General features: G+C 39.5%; 1 protein-coding gene across 7 annotated transcripts in view; it reads left to right on the top strand.

The window, feature by feature from the left end:
- The first annotated feature begins 6,263 nt into the window (after positions 1-6,263).
- The window catches only part of psda (pleckstrin and Sec7 domain containing a), a 55,932-nt gene continuing 43,470 nt past the window's right edge, over positions 6,264-18,725 (top strand). For all 7 annotated transcript variants that reach the window (XR_014598002.1, XR_014598003.1, XR_014598004.1 and 4 more), the window contains exons 1-3: positions 6,264-6,388; positions 13,821-16,424; positions 18,389-18,497. Coding sequence is in view for 1 of the 7 variants with exons in the window: in XM_084021849.1 (XP_083877975.1) it covers positions 13,989-16,424; positions 18,389-18,497 (2,545 nt within the window). In the remaining 6 variants the exon portion in view is untranslated. The remainder of the gene's footprint in view (positions 6,389-13,820; positions 16,425-18,388; positions 18,498-18,725) is intronic.

Raw genomic sequence — 18,725 nt, forward strand, 5'->3', positions numbered from 1 at the left:
AAAGTACAAACGCATTGTAAAAGTACGTATTATGCAGACTTATATATATACTCATTATTGATGTATTGATCACTTTAATGTTTCAGCTGTAACGGTGGAGCTCATTTGAATGGCTTTATATACGTGCTGGGTAGTTATACTCTATAAAAATACATCATTTATTATTTGATTATACTTTGTTTTGATAATCTGAATCTGTAAAGTAACTGACTTTATTAAATAAATGTAGTAAAATAGTATATAAGTTGCAGGAAGTGGAAATATAAAATAAATAGTTATTACAAGTATGTCAACTACTTCCATTACTATTCATAGGTTTAAAGCAGTTTTATGTGTTATCTTTCTGAAATTGAATATTTTTGAGGCTTGAAAAGGTAAAAAAAATATTTCTCAATAAAAAATCAATAATTTTGTGTATAAGGATGCTTTTACATTTCTTATATCCTACCTGGAGGTCACCTCACCACCATGAGTCAGCTTGTAGACGTTCATGTTCATGCTAATAATTTGTTACACTGTGGTATTACTACTACTAATTCAGTACGTGGTCTGTCAGATAATGATGTTGTTGCCATCTGTTGGAGATCATATGAAATTGCATATACAGGTTTTGACATCTTCATTGAAGAGTTAGAAAAACTAAACATGAAATGCTCATTTGGGATCATTATTTAAGGGTCCAGTATGGAAGGTCATTGCATCAAAAATAATAAATAAGTTAAAATTATTTTGCTTGCAAGCAACTATTTCTCATAAATTTGACTGAAAATGTGTCACTCTTTTCGCCAGTATCTTATAAGCTATTATTGATTAATTCAAAGGTCAAATAGGCTATAAGTGTTTCTACCTTTCTGAGAATAGGTAATAGTGGAAAATAAAGTCCAATTATTTTGAGAAATCAATTATATATTTGTGAGAATGAAGATGTAATATAGAGAAACAAGTCATAAAACTGTGGAATGGTCATACATTTACAAGAAGAAATTGTAATATTATGAGATAAAGTTTATTTTACTGGAGCTGTCAAGAAGGATATGAATGTTTTTTTGGCCAAAATTCATTTCAAGATAATTTTATGAGAAAAATATAACGAGTTATTTTTTTTATTTAAAGGGCAGAAACCAATTATGATATAATCAATAATTTTATGACAAAAACATCAAAATGTGTCAAGATGCAATCGTAATTTGAGAACAGTACAATAGTCAAGAAGGAGTTGTTATATTTCGAGAATTCATTTATGAATAAATTAGGTAAGTAAGATTCTACTTTCTATTTGTATTTCATTAAAATTATTTGATTAAAATTAATCTATTAATCAATTCGTCAATTAACAAATAAGTGGACTGACAGAAAATACACGTTGATGATTGAAGTTACTTTTCTTGTAAAACTGGTGTTTTTTACTGTGTTGTATTCGTACTTTTGCTTTCACAGAGTATCTTAACACTGTGGTATGTGTACTTTTACTGTAACAGAATATTCTTGCTCTGTGGTTTTAGTACTTTCACTATATCTTACTGAGCGCAGTGAAATATGACGATTTCATTGTTGATTTTTCTCTTCTCGTTGGTCCGGTCTGACGTCGCCTTACGTCGACGCTACGTCACCTCAACGATGCGGAAGTTGAAGTCACCGTGGAGAACGTAAACTAATGTCAACCAACCGAAGCAGCCGCCTAAAAAACACAGAAAAAAGCACCAGAAGAAGAGAAAGAAGAATAAAAAAACTGAACCCTGAACACGGCGGACACTTCACCTCCTGCTGCACTTTCCCTTTTAGCGGCATGTCACGTTAACGTAACTTAGCTAGCCGTTACTCTCGGGTCAGTTAACCGTAACATCTGCCTTCTGTGTGACCGTCGGTTGGCTCGTAACCGACCCCGTTACCGTTAAATGGATCCACCGGGTGATTCAGAGTCCACGGCGGTGCTGCTGTGCTGTTGCACGGGTCGCTAGAAAGCTGCGAGCCCCGCTACATCACGTTCCCTCTTGAAGGTAAGTGCTAATCTCCTTTGAAAAATATGTAATTTTGGAACTTATTTTGATATTAACTCAATTATACAAATGCATCAATACAACTTAATGTGTTTACTGATTAGGTAGTATCTCCCCGTCATTTCGGCATACATATTGTACCAGCAAACAGCAGTTTATTTTCGTAAAATGTCCACTTTTACAACCATTCCTCTGTTTAACAATTACGGTCCATCCTGCTGAGCGCTGGCCAGCAGCAACGCGAGTCTCTTGGTAAAGTCGACATTTCAGAGAAGTCGGTGCTAGTTGGTCTATTATATACATGCCGTACTGTAAAGTATCTCCTTGTGATTTATAAAAGGCGTTGGCTTACATGTTATGTGGTGTTTACTTTGGATAATAACCAGGAGAGCGTTAAAGTGACACGTTTTTGAAAGGAGTTCAGGCTTGCTGTTCCCCAGAGCAGCCGCTGTTGGAGCTCGTTAAAGCAGCAGAACGGGGTCTTTTTGTCCAACGTACCCGCCCAATTACTCTTAGATAAAGTACCTATGAACACGGTTTATGTTTGCATTTCTCTTTCGTGCTTCAAACTGCTAAGATAATTCATGAAATTGTCTGAAGTGAACCGAGTCCTCTGTGTTCATCAGTCAGGATGAGGATCAGGCATGTGGAAGGTCGAGGTCCTCTAAAGTGACGAGCATCAAAATCGTTGTTGATTATTGACAATAAGCACTTGGAAAATAAATACAGAGATTAAGGCATTTTGGTTTAATGTGCTTGTATTCATGTCTTTTGTTCTATTGATAACAGGTAATGGCTGCAGTCAATTGTAACAGAAGGAAGGGTTGCAAGAACTAACACTTATTTTCAATATCAATAGATCTATTAATTCAGCTAAATATTTTATCAGTTGGCCTTTAACACAAAAATAATGACAAATGACCATCTTAGATTATTGGGGCAAAGTGATGTCCTCGAATTACTAATTTCTTTTCATATATTGTCTTATTTTAATTGATTTCATTGCATTTGGATGACCAGTTATACATTTAAGTAATTGTTTCCGCTTCTACAGTGTCAGAATTTGCATTTTTTTCTGTTTTGTAAATATTTTGTCATCTAACATCTTGTTGGCCCCAACAGATGGAGAGAGAAACTGTGATGAATATTTTCCACTTCCTTCTGATATTTTAGAGCCAAAAACCAAATAGATTATTCCAGAAAATAATTGAAAATTAAATTGATTGCTTTTTGAAACCTAATTTTAATACCTTATGAAAAATGAATATTGTAGAATATTGTTCACATATTTGACGAGTTTTAGAGAAAATATTTTCTGGCCATTTTTCACAATACTTTTTTAAATATATTTTTCTTTGTGAAAGATATTATTATTAATTCACTGTGTGTGTGTGTGTGTGTGTGTGTGTGTGTGGGTGTGGGGTGGGGGGCAACAACAATGGAGTTCTTTAGCACAGAGGAGGAAGATATACAGGATATACTGACACATTAAATCTGTCTCAAGAATGTGAATTTGAGGAAAATTAGTGGGGAAAATGTGAAGTATAATTTGCGTAAAAGTATACGCAACGTGACTGAGTGCACAATAGAAACTATAAATATGTGTTGAAACTGTCCTTTATGTCTTGTTTTATGACAAACATTGTTTAACAAAGTTCCAGATTTAAATTAGATTAGAAGCTTTAATTGAACCCGTCGTATGTTACTCTTTCTAAAGCATGGAACAGGAGGAGCGAAATTAATTATTGTGATGATCTGAATCAATTCTACGGTGTTTTTACTGACATGATACATCCCGTTCTCGTGGGACATGATGTGTGTTATAATCAGTCGATGAGGATGTGATTAAAATGACTCATCATTCATTCAGTATTGATTGTTGGTTTGGGTCTTAACATATTGTTGAATATTATTGTTATTATCATTATTAAGAGTAGAAGAAGAAGTAAAATGACATTGCAGAGTTCCTGTTGCTTTAAGTCGATCTGATCTTCTTCTCTCCTCTCAGACGTCGTCAGTCCTCGGCCTACGTGACTCCGCCTCCTGTAACAGAGGTACTGCAACACACACACACACACACCTTCTGCTTGCAGACTGATTGACATTTATTGCACAGCTGTAAATATTCCTGCAGAGCCGTGGTCTGTACACTGCATTTAATCTTGGGGATTATTTTATGGGTGCAGTTTGTCCTGCTGGTTAAATTGTTGTCATGAAACGAGAGAGAATGAGTAGAAACGATGTGTTCATGGTCCGTCTACAGTGCATTAAAGGCCTCAGCCTGCTTTAAAGGAACGGACCATTCAGAATTTGCTTTTGTGCATAACAGTAAAGATGGTAAGAGGAAAAAGTCAAGACTTACAAGAAGAAATACATTTATATGTATAATATATCTGTTTAAAGTTGAAAAGAGCTGCAGAGTGTTTAAAACAAAAAGGATCAAATGTGCAAATGTTCACAGTATCAAGAATATGTGCAATGTGCAAAAATAACAATCTAAAGAAGTTCATTATGAATGTGAAGCCATGATTGTTTGTTATGATTCCACGCCAACTCCCCTAAATTTCAGGAACCTCCCCAGGACACCTCCTCAGATTTTGCTGGAAAAATTCTTGAATGTAGATCTATATGTTTGTACCCACCATACAAAACATTAGCTTTCAATTCCTCATAGTTTCAGAAATACAGACCTTTGAATTTTGGCTCGACATTTTTTTTTTCTTTTCATAATTGATTGATCTAGGAAGCTAATAATTCAGATATTGACTAAATGGCATCCAAATACTACAATTATGGCATCAGTTAGCCTCTGGGATGCTTATTTATCACTCTATACGAAGCTGAAAATGGCTTTTTGGCCAAACCGAGCTAAAATAAGGTGAAACTATAGTCATCCTTTGGAACAGCAGAATGTTTTCCTCATAACATAGAAATGATAGGGTCATTATCTGTTCACATGTATATCTCTGCCAGGGTTACACAGTTAGGTGATGAAATATAAAATATTTAACATAAACCCTTTCCTCCGAGGGCTCTAAAATGGGCCATATTTGTCCCATGATTTGACCATGTGGCTAGGGGTTTGTCTCATGTCTAAAATACATCTACAGACCAAATTATTTTAACGAATGACCATGGCTTCATATTTAAATATTTGTTTAATGTACAAGAACATTTTTAAAAATATTCTTTTTTGTTATTCAGGGGCTTATTAATCTGAAATGGAACTAGCAAAGTGATATTGCAGATATGTGTCAACTGGCATATACAAATTCAGATTCTGATATGAGAATGCCTGAATGTTTTTCTGTCTGTAGGCAGCTTGGCCTAACCCCTTAAAGTTATGGTCTACATTCTGAAAATGGGAGCCTTCCGGATGCAATGGCTCCCACTGGTCAATTTCTATGCAGGCCTACGGCTGATAGACTGAATGGATTTTTTAAATTCCAAATTGTAGACCATAGCTTTAAGTGGTTATGTGACATTTTCTATTCATAAATGGTACATTGGGAACATTGTCACAAGACATGATGATGAAGATTATGTGTTTGTGCACAAGTTTAACAAGATAAACTGATACTGGTGAGAACTCGGGGGGGGGGGGTACACAGTAGAGTGTGGGTTAACTAACCACACACTCTACTGACCCACCGTTATCACAGACACCTGAACTAACCACACAGTCTGCTGTCTCGCTGTTATTACAGACACCTGAACTAACTACAGACAGACAGGTGCATGAGACCTACAATTGTATTCATGCATTATGACATTGCAGTTGGGGGTGGAGTCAACAGACCATTCTGTTTATTGTTTAATTAGTCATTGTCCTGTAAAGATGCTCCTCTTGATACTGTAGCCCCGACCACACACACACACACACACACACACACACACACACACACACACACACACACACACACACACACACACACACACACACACACACACACACACACACACGATAATAAGCTGTGCCATCTGTCAAAGCTGCTAATCATTGGCTGAAGGAAGAAGGTCTGCAGTCAACAGAGGATGTGATTGGCTGGCAGGCTGCCTCGAAGACCGCTCGGCTACATCAGCTGATTGATGGAGATGGGAAGTGGAGGAGGAGGAAGAGGAGGGGTGAGGAGGAAGAGGAGGAGTCGTCGTCCGGGGAGGAGGAGGAGGAGAAGCTGAGTCGAGTCAGTAAATCCACGATGAGCCGGCTATGCTGCAGACAACAAGTGTTCAGAGCGAGAGAGGAGGGCGAAGGAGGATAAAACCAGGTTACTCTGTAACAGAGAGAGAGAGTGACGGGGCGAGAGAGAGAGCCGCAAAAGGAGGTTACCACAGCAACTCAGAGGACATCGCTGCAGCAGCAGTGGTGGCGAGGACAGCAGGACACACAGGTAAGGTTACAGCTGACTGTGTGTGCGTGTGTGTGTGAAGACACATGTGTCTGCCTACGTGTGCTCTATAAGTGTGTGTGTGTTGGCGGATTGAGCAGTGCATGCTAGGAGGGGGAGGGGGGAGGGGGCAGGGGGGTGGAGGAGGAATCCTATTAGCAGAGTCCAGGAAAAGTAGGGCTAACTGTGTGCTTATCAGTCTAACACACACCCACACACACATACACACACACACACACACACACACACACACACACACACACACACACACACACACATACAGACACACTACCAGCAGAGTGACAGTAACTCAGGAATAATTCTCATCCTTCATCATATTTTCGTCCATCTTAGGATCTAAATAAAGTTTTGCTGAAAGTTGAAGTCAGTATGTCTTCAGGTGTGAGCCTCTGTTGGTTATAGTTCACTTACGTGGCTGTAAACTGTAAACAGTTCAGAGGTCAACGTCAGTAAAAGTAAAAGGCAGCCGACATCTTTGAGGTTGTAAAAGTCATGACATTTTTGCTGATTGATTTATTTGTAGAGCACAACTCCAACCACAGTTTCTCCAACATGAGGCTTTGGTGTTGTAGTTTATTTATTTGTGGGAATAGTACGACACAAAAAAAAAAAAAAATGAAAAGAAGTGAACAGTTGCATACCTCTGCAAAACATCACTCAGAAAGAAGATATACATTTCTAAATTGGGAACTTCTGATGGACATTTCTTCACTATTCTCTTATATTTTAAAGGTCTAAATACTGACTTAAATTAATAGTGATGAATTAAAAAGTAAACGGATGAATTTGTCATGAAAATAGTTGTTCCTTCCAGCTCTAGACTAAAGAGAGTTTTGTAAAGACACTCGCAGATTAAAATCACTGGATTTGTGAATGGAGTCTGGTGTTCGACAATGCAACACTACGTGAAGTGAATATTGTCTAACTAACTGTTTAAAGAAAGCAGCATGGCACAAATGGTTGTAACAGTTTAACCAAACGATAATCTACCTTTAATTTGTTTTATTTGGAGTTCCGAAGATGTTAAATACTTAATGATTCACAAGACAAAGTATGAAAAGTATTTGTGTACTGCTTTCTTCTAATCACCTTACGACCCCTCTGATCATTTGATTACGTCTTGTAGCCAGGTTGGAAACCACTGGTCGAATCAAAGTCATGCAAAACGAAAGTAAAATAAATGACAAAAAATGAGACAAGGAACAGTCCTGTGTAGAACACGGGCCATAAATCATCTGAAATTGGAAAAAACAAATAAATACAAATGAAGTTATATTTATTTACAGTGTAGCATATTTATTAACAAACCAATCATATTTATTAATAAAATAAGTTTTGATTATTAAACAAAGAAATTATATATATATATTTACAAAATACATAGTATTTATTTACAAAATAAGTTATATTTATGAACAAAATAAATGGTAATTACTAACAAAATAAATCGCATATATTGTCATAGAACCAGACCTCATACTTGTGGAGTTTGGTTCTACACTAAATGCATCATTCTCAATTCAGTGCATTCTGCGTGAACCAGACCGTGATGTTTCACAAACGGTTACAGCCCTATTAAAAGTACAGTATGTGTGGATGTCCTGATGTCCCGGCTGGATTGGACACGTAACCTCAACCTGCCTGATGATTCCTGTCAGCTGTTAATCAGCGCGTGGCGTTGGTACTCGTTGTTGTAAATAGATTGAAATACAAACCTGAGGTTGTCTTACAGCTGCTGGTTTTGAGTTTCCGAGCAGCAACTCTGTTCACTGTTCAACACGTTAGCACTTTATACCGATGAAAGAGTTTTGGTCTTAATATTGAATCATATTTATAATAAAACATGCTATTATATAACCCTTTTATCAAGTGCTTTACAAGACAATGAAACAAAAGCAACACATCAATACTGGTCAAATTAGACCATCATTTGAAGAAGAAGAAGAAGAAGAAGAAGAAGACTTAAATAAACATGCATCTCAAACCTGATGATGTCATACACTGTTTGCTCATGTAGTGACATCCCAGTGTTTCTCTAGTAATGGAAATTATTATTTCATGACACATCAAATGTAAATTAATAATATTACTGACGAATAATGCAATAATACAAAGTTACATAACGTTTGAAAATGGTGATTTCATGATCAGCTGTTATCGAGCTGCTGGTCATGTGACTTTAACACAGTTCAGCACACACGCGCACACACCGGATTACGGTAGACCAGGTTTGTTATTGTCCAGACAGAGAGCAGTTGGGGGTTCAGTGTATCGCCAAAGGGCACTTCAGCACATGTGGGGATCAAACCTGTGATCTTTTACTCTCTATTTCTCCAGCTGGAGAAGTTCTGCAGCTGTTTTGTTTCATCGATGAATCATCACAGTGATTCACTGACAGTTTATTTATGTAACACAATCAATGTGGCAGATAAAAATCCAACAAGGGTCATTTTTAAAATATATAAATGGATACTGTCTCTTATGCGAAAAACTGCAGGTGTAAAATCATCATAAAATGTAATTTTTTTGCGTATGAGATTGTATGAGAGTTCCAGTTTGAGTTTAAGCACTCGCTGGACGTTAAGTCATTAAATAGACTGTTCCAAAATAAATGAAGAGAACACTTAATCATCACAGTGTAACACCAAGTTAGTCAAACTTCAGTGAGCTCAATCCATCCATTTAAGAAGTGATTGTGAATCAGTTTCAGCTGCTTTGGTGTAAATGAAAGTGACAACAGGAGCAATGGAGGCAAAAGTAGGACAACCCCCAAAAGGGAACGTTCTGATGTGGAGTCCACAGACAGTTGCTCTCTCCTTCCTGACTGGTTCTTCTCTAGTTCTGGGTTCTGGTAATGTCCTTGTCACTACTCGTAGCATGAGGCGGGACCTGCAGCCCAATCAGGTTCACAGGTAGTCCAGCTCCTCCAGGACCCACATCCATATGTGAGGTCACAAGAAGGTTTGCTGCGTCTCCCAGCACAGTCTCGCTGTGGTGAAGGATATGCTGCCTGTAATATCATCCAGCACGACCGGTTTGGTGATAGGTCACTGATGGTCTGAGGAGGCTTATCCTTGGAGTGTCACACAGACCTTCATGTCATAGCCGACGTTCCCAGACTGCTGTTAGGTAGACCTTACACTGGTGCATTGGGTCCTGGGTTCCTCCTGGTGCAGGACCATGCACAAACTCATGTGGGCAGAGTGTGTGGGCAGTTCCTGGAAGACAAAGGCATTGATGCCATTGACTGGCCCTCACTTTCCCCTGACCTAAATCCAATTCAGCTCCTATGGGGATTTATGTATCGGTGCATCCGACGCTGCCAAGTACGTTCAATTCAATTCAAGGAAATCCCCCAGGAGATCATCTGCTGACTCGTCAGGAGCGGCCCAGGTGTTGTAGGGAGCTCATACATGCTGTACAAGATGTGATGTCTGATGAAAGTGTTCCTTTAATTTTGTTTTTAGCAGTGTAGTTTGAAGTCAAAGGAACTGAAGTGTCAGTTAAAGAGTAACTAACCCCCAGAGTTTTGGCTGAAGTGCCTTTATCTGGAAAATTCCAAAAATATGTGCAGGACACTCAGTCGCATCTATAGTCAGCTTGTTTCCATAAGAAATGTATTATTACAATAATACAATATTGATTAATTATCTGTTGATAGGAATGTGTTTTCCTACATTGACAAGAGTGTGTGTGAATGAAGCATTAAGTTGTATAATTATACAAATTTAGGGGCTGGTTAACTAGTTTAATGAGCTTGCTAATTACATGCTAGAGTTACAGAACATAAAAATCACCACATGAACTACTGGACTGTGTTTACATCACTTAGAGTAGAGTAGACTAGAGTAGAGGGATTTTATTTCAAACATGTCAAAATGAATACAGAAAGTGTCATACAGAAAACAAAATATTACACAACTGGAAGGCATCAAGATATATGAAAATATCTTTATATTTTATTTTGACATGTCCGAAAAGGAGTGCGAAACAGTATACACTTATTTAATCCCACCCATTCTCCATGATTCAAATCCTCAGTCATATGTATATTTTATTATTATTATTATTATTAAAAAACATGATAAGTAATATACCTGAGTGGAAAAAACAAACAGGAAATGAATAGAATAAATAACAATCAAAATAAGTAAACAACAATAAACACACTGACAGTTAGACCCCTTCCTGTACCCTGTGAGAATAATTTTCTTATTTTTCTTTTTTAACTGTAACTTGGCACTTTTAACATATAGCTGGTAGTTTTAACTTGCCTTTCCTGATGGCGTGCCAGTGGTTTTGCTAATCATGAGTGTTAAAAGAATTTTTCCGTAAACGAATAAATTCACCCAAGGAGGAGATCTGAGACATAAGTAAAGTAAGACGTCGACTTTACTTATGTCTCCGGAAATTCTTTTAACAATGAGCATGCTGCTTTTGTTATGATTTTGGATGGATAAGTGCTTGAAACATCTGTTATAGTGACAATATACAGTTCAAAATAAAGATGTGTCAATTTTAGTTAAATGCAAGGCTGGGATATGTGTATGATTGAGATGAGCATTAGTGCAAGCTATGTTTACACTAGTGGTTAGCCTTAGTGCTAGTTATGTGTATGCTAGTGAAGTAGAATTAGTTCATGTTATGTGTATGCTAGTGAAGTAGAATTAGTTCATGTTATGTGTATGCTAGTGAAGTAGAATTAGTTCATGTTATGTGTATGCTAGTGATCAGTTTAGTTTCAGTACTAGTTTCAGACTCCTCATGATCTAAACCACTGACGTCCATCAACAAACAATACAGAAACTAATTTCTACTCCTGGTTGACACATACAACATACAGCAAATACTAATAGAACCACAACCAGAATATAAAATCAAGAACATATTTTGGTGTAGTTTTATTGGGTCTCATCAAAGGAATATTCACAAACACAACAGAAAAAAATAAATAAAACTAATTAAATGAGGATTTTTGCTGAGTTCAGGTCACAGATGTATCCACTAATGCTGCCCCATTGTTCGTGAACCTTTTCAGCATCTTTTCACATGCAACTGTTTTCACTGTAGGTTTTTGTTGGTACAACCTTCAGTGAGATGGCTCACACCTGAACGCCCTCCAAGCTGCTGTACCTCATCTATTAATAGACAAATCAAACTTGCATGTGCCACTTGGTGCCTTCTGGCCCACATGTTCCTGCCTCCATGTTGAAGGACGGACAAAGATGTGGATGGACACATAATTACCACAACGTTTGACTTGATGGATAAAGACACAAGTGGAAGAACACAAGAACACCAGAATCTTCACATATGGGGTGGGATTCAGTTTGAATTCTCCAACCTTGCAGAACTCCGCTTGAGGGACGAATTGCATTCTTTCAAAATATATCTAAATATGTCATTTAGTGCTTTGAAGAATGCTGTTGAACACGTTACTTCCTCTGGCATTCAACCATTAAGGCCTCTAAAATCGCCTTAAAGATCACTAGAACCTCTTTAAAGGCCACCAGAACCTCCTAAAGGGCTCTAGATCTCCCTCAATGATAAATAAAAAAAAACTATTGAATGTTAATTTAGAACATCCTAAAAAAAAACTAGAAAATACTTGGTTACTATTAGAACATCTTAAAAAGTAAGAGTAATAAGTATCAAGCCCAGCAGTTCACGTGGTGCTTTTTGTTTTGTTATTGTAGAATGTTATAAAGGACTCCTAGAACCATCTCAGGCCTCGTACACACGAAGCAAAACAAACTTTTTTCTCCGTTTTGCCTTGGCATCGTTTCAAGAAAATCCGCGTCCAGACGAATCCACTGAAAACGACTCAAACGTAGTACATATTCCAGGCCTATATGTGGCGCTGTTTCTGCTACAAAAATGCAGAAGAAGAGACGGAGCGTGACCGGATGTTTGCCGTTGCTGTGGCTACGGCTAAATATCCATCCGACCACCCGATCAATAAACACCCATAAGATGACAATTTGGCCCGTATAAATGAAACAATTAGCATCAACAGCCGTCACCCTAAGGACCTTGACGAGGCGTTGTCACACGTTGGGATGGATTAATTAGACAAATAAATGCCTACATTCATGGGAAGTTAGCTAGCGGTTGTTTGTTAGCATCGTAATAAAGTAGCTTTTTCCCCGGAATATCACCCCCCTCTCTCGGCTCCGTTTTTTTTTCATACAGTGGCCCTGATACGCCGTCGTACAGACGAGCAGAATATCTGCTACGAGCACGGAGGCCGCCGTTATTGTTGTTGTTACCAGACGTCGCGGGGGAAGAAGTCAGGCTCGAGGGTCGAGGAGCGGGGCGATGACGTCAGCGTATTCGTTTTAAAAACGATCACGAAACGGAGGGGTGCCATTTTTTTCTTTTCCACCCCGAGAGCTGGTTTAAAAAAAGTGCGTTTTCAGGCCGCGAAAACGCCAGATCCATATGGACGGAAGGGCGAAACGCACAAGACTTGAAAATGTTTTCGTGTGGACAGGCCCTCAGTGATTCCCTACATCCTATAAAAGGACTCCAGAACACCTTTAACAACTCTTACAACACAACATCTTACAAGACCCTTAGAACCTCTTAAGTGACTACGAGAACATCTTAAATGGCTTCAATTTCCTAAAAGACCACTACGACACCTTAAAGGACTTACTTAACTTTAACTTCCCTAAAATTAACGGATTTCCCGATGTCTACCACACTTAAGTACTATTCATATGGCTGACAGTAGTGTTTTCTGCCTGTGATGAATAAAATATGAGGTAACATACGAAGACAATGATAACATTTGTTGGAACTTTGCAAGAGATAAGTCTACATTGTATTATCAATATACTGATTACACCAATAAGTAATCTGTATTGGTGATACCTTGAACAGTTTTAGCAGGAGGACTACAGCAAAAAATGGGCTGTTTAAACTCTATTTTAGAGCCATTTACTTTTAATCAGTAACTTATGAGCAACAGCAGTTTGCATGCAAAGCCCAGCACACCATGAACTGGTATGTGTTATTGGTATATAATATCCTACTGAGGGACCTTAGGAATTCGGAGGGGGTGGATTTGGGTAGGAAGAAAAAGAAAACTATTTTGTAATCCCACTTTACTTTGTCTTCTACTTTTTGTTTTGTATTCTTCCTGATGAAATGGGAAGGCTGTGTGTCATTAAAAGGTTGTTGTGAGGTCTTGAAGAGAGTTAAGTCAAAAGATATTATCTGCTGTCCAGTTGTTTATAAATGTGTGTGTGTGTGTGTGTGTGTGTGTGTGTGTGTGTGTGTGTGTGTGTGTGTGTGTGTGTGTGTGTGTGTGTGTGTGTGTGTGTGTGTGTGTGTGTGTGTGTGTGTGTGTATATATATATTTACCTATCTGTAATATTAACTTTGTCTCTACCTCTGCTTCTTGTTGCAGGTTAAAGAGAAGATGAGCAGATGGAGGACGAACCTGGTAGTCCAGTTCCACCTCTGACCCTCATAAAACAATTTGGCACTTTACTGGGTACCAGAAATCCGAGATACCCTTTGGACAAATAGTGAAGATCCAAGGAAAAAGGAGGATTTAGGTGGCTCAGGTGCTAACATGTCCCAGGCAGGTAAAGTTCTCCACCTCTACGTTGAGGTGAGGTCTGTTGCTGATGAGGAAGGGAAGGTGCCAGGGAGAAGAGATGATGGGACTGCTCACCCAATGCTTCTGTGCCCAGATGTCCTCCCTCACTCACAGAGAAGTTGCAGCCCCAACCACAGTCAGGATCATTCCCCAGTCTCTCAGCACCAAATTGCGGTTGGAAGCCATAGCTTATCCCCCTTAAAGTCTTCGTCCAGGCAATCCGTCAGCTTCCAACTTCAAAACCCAGATGCTACAGGGTCTCCCACAAAGTTCCAACGGCAGGATGTGTTGCATGACAGTTTAAGTCAATTCCTCCAAGTTCTTGCACCTGGAACAACTGGTCCAGACCAGCATGGCTCATTGGGACACACCCGTTCCTCTGACATGGATCATTACAGGGGAAGTGTCCTTATCTCTCCGTCTTCTACATCGTCTGGGACCATGACTGTACCCTCCACACCTACCAGCAACCCCAGGTCCTATGAGGTCCCAGGGCTGGGGGGTGAGGAGGGGAAAACATCTGTTGTGACTTTTGGCTACATAGAGAAAGCCAACGTTAACAGCATGGGGGGCCGCCGTACCTCTGTGTGCCAAAGTGAGTTGAGCAATCCTCTTAACAGAATTGAGGGGCAGCTGCTCCCTGGCCACCTCCAGAAGAGGCTGAGTGACCCAATGTGGTACAATGGGCAGCCAGGGCATAGTGACCCTTACACCAATCACACTTACACATCTCGGATTCAGTCCCCACAGTGTTCGCCTTACCTGCAGAGGGCTATCCCAGATGCAGTTGCCAGAGATGCCACCTACAGGGCCTTGGAGGAGTATGGATCCCCAGAACTACGGCGCAAATTTGATGGTCGCAGCCCCCAGCATTGCAGCCCAACCCTGCCACGGCACTTCCAGTCCCCACGCTGCCGGTCCTTGGGTGGGTCACCTGTCATGCCCCGAAGCACCCACACCCTGCCATTGAAGGCCCAGCTCCTGGAGCTGGACAGGGGGGTCTGCCGTAGTTCAGTGAATGGACTACCCAGAAGTCCTGCATCCGACCACCTGTGTGCCCATGCTGGGTACTGCTCTCACTCAGTGGTTCCAAACTCAACTTTTCGCTCTTATGACCCCCAGAGCCAGCAGAGGCCATGGGCTGGGGATGGGAGCCCCAGGTTGGACAGCAAATTTCATCCGCCGTTACCTGCTGGTAGACCCACAGACATCCAACATGAGATCCCAACTAGAATATTCCACACCAGCAATCATTCCAGGACTGGCTACCAAGCTAGTGGGAACATCCAACACAGTGTTAATAGTAGCTATAGTACAAATATCACCAAAACCAGTCAAAATGCCACAGACAGTACACACTCCAATAATAACTTATCCAGCAAGACTAACTACAAATCGTCACATTGCAGTAGCAGAACCAGTAACTCACTCAGTCCTACTAATGGCAGGAGAAGTATCTCTCCATCTTTAAATGCTGAAGTAGCTTGTAAGTTAGCTATGGAGGCTACCAAACTGTCCACCCTTTTTGCTGAAAGGCGGACTCCTTCTCCAGCGTCTTCTCAAGCTGAGTCACCGAGGTCAGAGAGTCCAAAGATAGGAGGGTCATTCCTGAGAGAATCCCAACCGTACGCCACTCTTCATGGGCGATGCTCCCCTGAGCCTCTTCAGGGCGACAACCAAAACCAAAGATGGAAAACAGACAAAGCAGTACCTCAAACCACACTTGGAGACATCTCACCTCTCTTATCCCAGAAAGGCCTGTCTTCGCCAGCATCTTCAGCCTCGCCTGCTAGGTTACACAGAGCAGCCACCTCTCAGTCACCAGTCTTGGACCCACGGCACCAACGGGGTTCATCACCCACTAAGGACGAATCTCCCCTGCATCGCTACCAGCTGCCCCAGTACACTGGAGACCACAAATTGCCTAGCATGGAGAGGAAGCAGTATGATCACCTCTTTAACAGATCACTTGAGGAGAGCCCTGAACTCTCTAGGAGACTTCACAACTGCCAAAACACAGAACCATCGCCTGTGAGCTGGACCTCCATGCACCAGCAGTGGTCAGAGGCTGGAACAGTCCAGAATGAGGAAGAACTCTGTGAAGACAAATACAGACAGTTAACCGCTAGAATTTACACTGCAAGCAAAGAGGAGTATCATAGGAAGGTCGGAAGAGACAAAGGAAGAAAGACGTCAATGCAGGAGTATCAGACGCCAGTTATAAGTGTGTCCAAAGACGAGAGGGGGGAGTTTCAGGAAAACAGCGGGGCTACTGGGATATCCTCTCAAAGTTCGAGTGGGGTAACAGGCAGCATGGGAGACTCCCAGATGGACAGAAACGACAGCCTGTCTCCCGAAACCTCGAGCCAGTCCAGCCACGATACGGCAGACACCGGCTCAGGGATACAGGTTGGCTGGGTGGGAGGGGGGTGAGGGTTTGGTTATTGTGTGACAACGTAATCATATAGATTATGTGTATATTTTGGATCTGTGTGGAGGGTGATGTTGTCTGTCTAGGCGTCTTCCAATCACGTCATTACTCATTGTCACATTTACCTCATTCACAATAAATATACAACAGAATATTCTTCCCCAACAGTGAATTAGTTTCTGTTGTCAGTGTATTATGGAGGGTTTCTTTCATCAGCCTCTTCTTGCAACAAACATAACAATCTTGTTAGCATTCAGCAACAGTGATTCTTGCTGTTCTGGGTTTATAACCTCACAGTTGAATGAACTTATTGGAAGTTGCTTTGGATAAAAGCCTCAGCGTAATGAAATGTATTATAATGTAATGTAACTACATCTGCCAAGAGGCGTTGGCTGTTCTGAGTCTGAGGCTAATGGCATAAAGTGTTGCACAGTATACTGGTACTAGAAAAGTATCGCAATACCCTGCCATTAAAATCGGTTAGATACCCTGTTTTATTTGTAGCGGTACTTTAAATATGACAGTGTTTGAGAGCCGTTCCTATGAGTTGCACGGATGTATGACAGCGAGGCAGTGATGTGCATGATCTGCAAGAGGACGGTTTTAACTTTGTAGCAGTTAACACAAACTCCAGGTACAGGATTTAGTTAGCATAGCTAACTGGAAGGATGGAGTCAACAAATTAAGTTAAAAGAATATTAAAGCAGGACAAACCACTCACCGGCTGCATAGTCCAGCACTGAGCTGGTGACTGTATCTGCAGAAAACAAGGAAAATCACAACATAGCTCTAATTACCGACAAATTTACTGATAAAATTGGACTTCCAATCTTTTCTGTATCTGTCCAAGCATCTCCTGTAATTCTATGAGATCAGTTCAGTCTCATTAATAATGACTGCACAGAGAAGGATTCACAAATTTATTTTGTGATTCATATATAAATTACTCTCACTCAATACACACACAAATGGATATTGGTATGTAAAAATGAAAAATAAATCCATAAACAAAAATAAGGTTCACAAACACATTTCTGATCCACACACAAATGTGTCTTGTTTTAAATAAATGTAATATAAATCCATAAATATATAAATTAAAAAAAGAATTGCAATTTTCATCAAAAATGTATTTGGATGTTGTTACATTTATATACAAACTGTTAAACTTGAATTTACAAGACACTTTTCATTTGTGAACTTGTTTGCATTTGTTAGTCCATTTTTTACTATACATGTGATATCTGGTTGCAAATATATGAAGTTAACTATAAAATAAATCACATACAATGAATTATAGGGGACATCAGATTACTGCACACATGTACATTTTTTAATTAAAAATTGTAACATTTGATATTTTAAATTAATAGAGAAAAAAACTTAAAGTTCCATGTTCTGTTATCAATTATTCATTACTTTTCGTGATATTTTTTTTTTTTGCGGTGGTATCGTTTCAGTATCAGGATCGAGGCATTTGAACAGGTTATCGTGTAGAAGTGACGATTTGATATTGTGACAACACTAATGGCATATATATTTTTATGCTAATAAACATTTGTTTCATTGGTTCCTCAGCTTTTTTTCCAATTTAAAATTGTAATCATAACATCACTGGTGCAAGTGACTTAACATAGTTTTTGACACTGTTTTGAAGTCTTTTTGAACGCTGTTTTGTACACCGTTGTCACTCTTCATTCCTATTGTCCTCTGGACCTGGAAGAGTTGAAAAGTTAAATCTCATGATGTTTTAATTCTTCTTACAAGTGAAGGTTCCATATACATAAAAACTACAACCAATACTACTGATACTGATCATTTGGTTTAGTTTGTTATAATTCAAACACAAAAAACAAGTGTGCACTTATAATTTGTATTTATAGCCTATTATCTGTGACAAACGCATCATTTCATCACACTACTGTCTTTCCTCCTCATACAGTCGGACAGCGGCTTGACGGCGACTCCATCCTCGCGATCACAGAAGATCGCCCAAGCCAAGTGGGAGTTCCTATTTGGAGGTCAGACAGAGGAGAGTTGCTGTAGTAAAGGTACCATTTTAATTTCTATTATCTGTTTATTGATGTTTACAAAATAAGATATAAAGTGAGTTTTATTTGTTTGCTTGTTGTTGCTGCTGCAGTGGTGTTGGTGCTGTTGTATCTTAGTAGGTTTATGAGGCTGTGTGATTATTGATTGTTCCATCTTTGTTTTTTCATACTTGAACATGCCATCAAGAGAGCCAACAGCGTTAATGCGTTAAAACAATTAAGCTGCTA

This window comes from Eutrigla gurnardus (assembly GCF_963514095.1).
Source record: "Eutrigla gurnardus genome assembly, chromosome: 11".
Taxonomy (NCBI): Eukaryota; Metazoa; Chordata; class Actinopteri; order Perciformes; family Triglidae; genus Eutrigla; species Eutrigla gurnardus.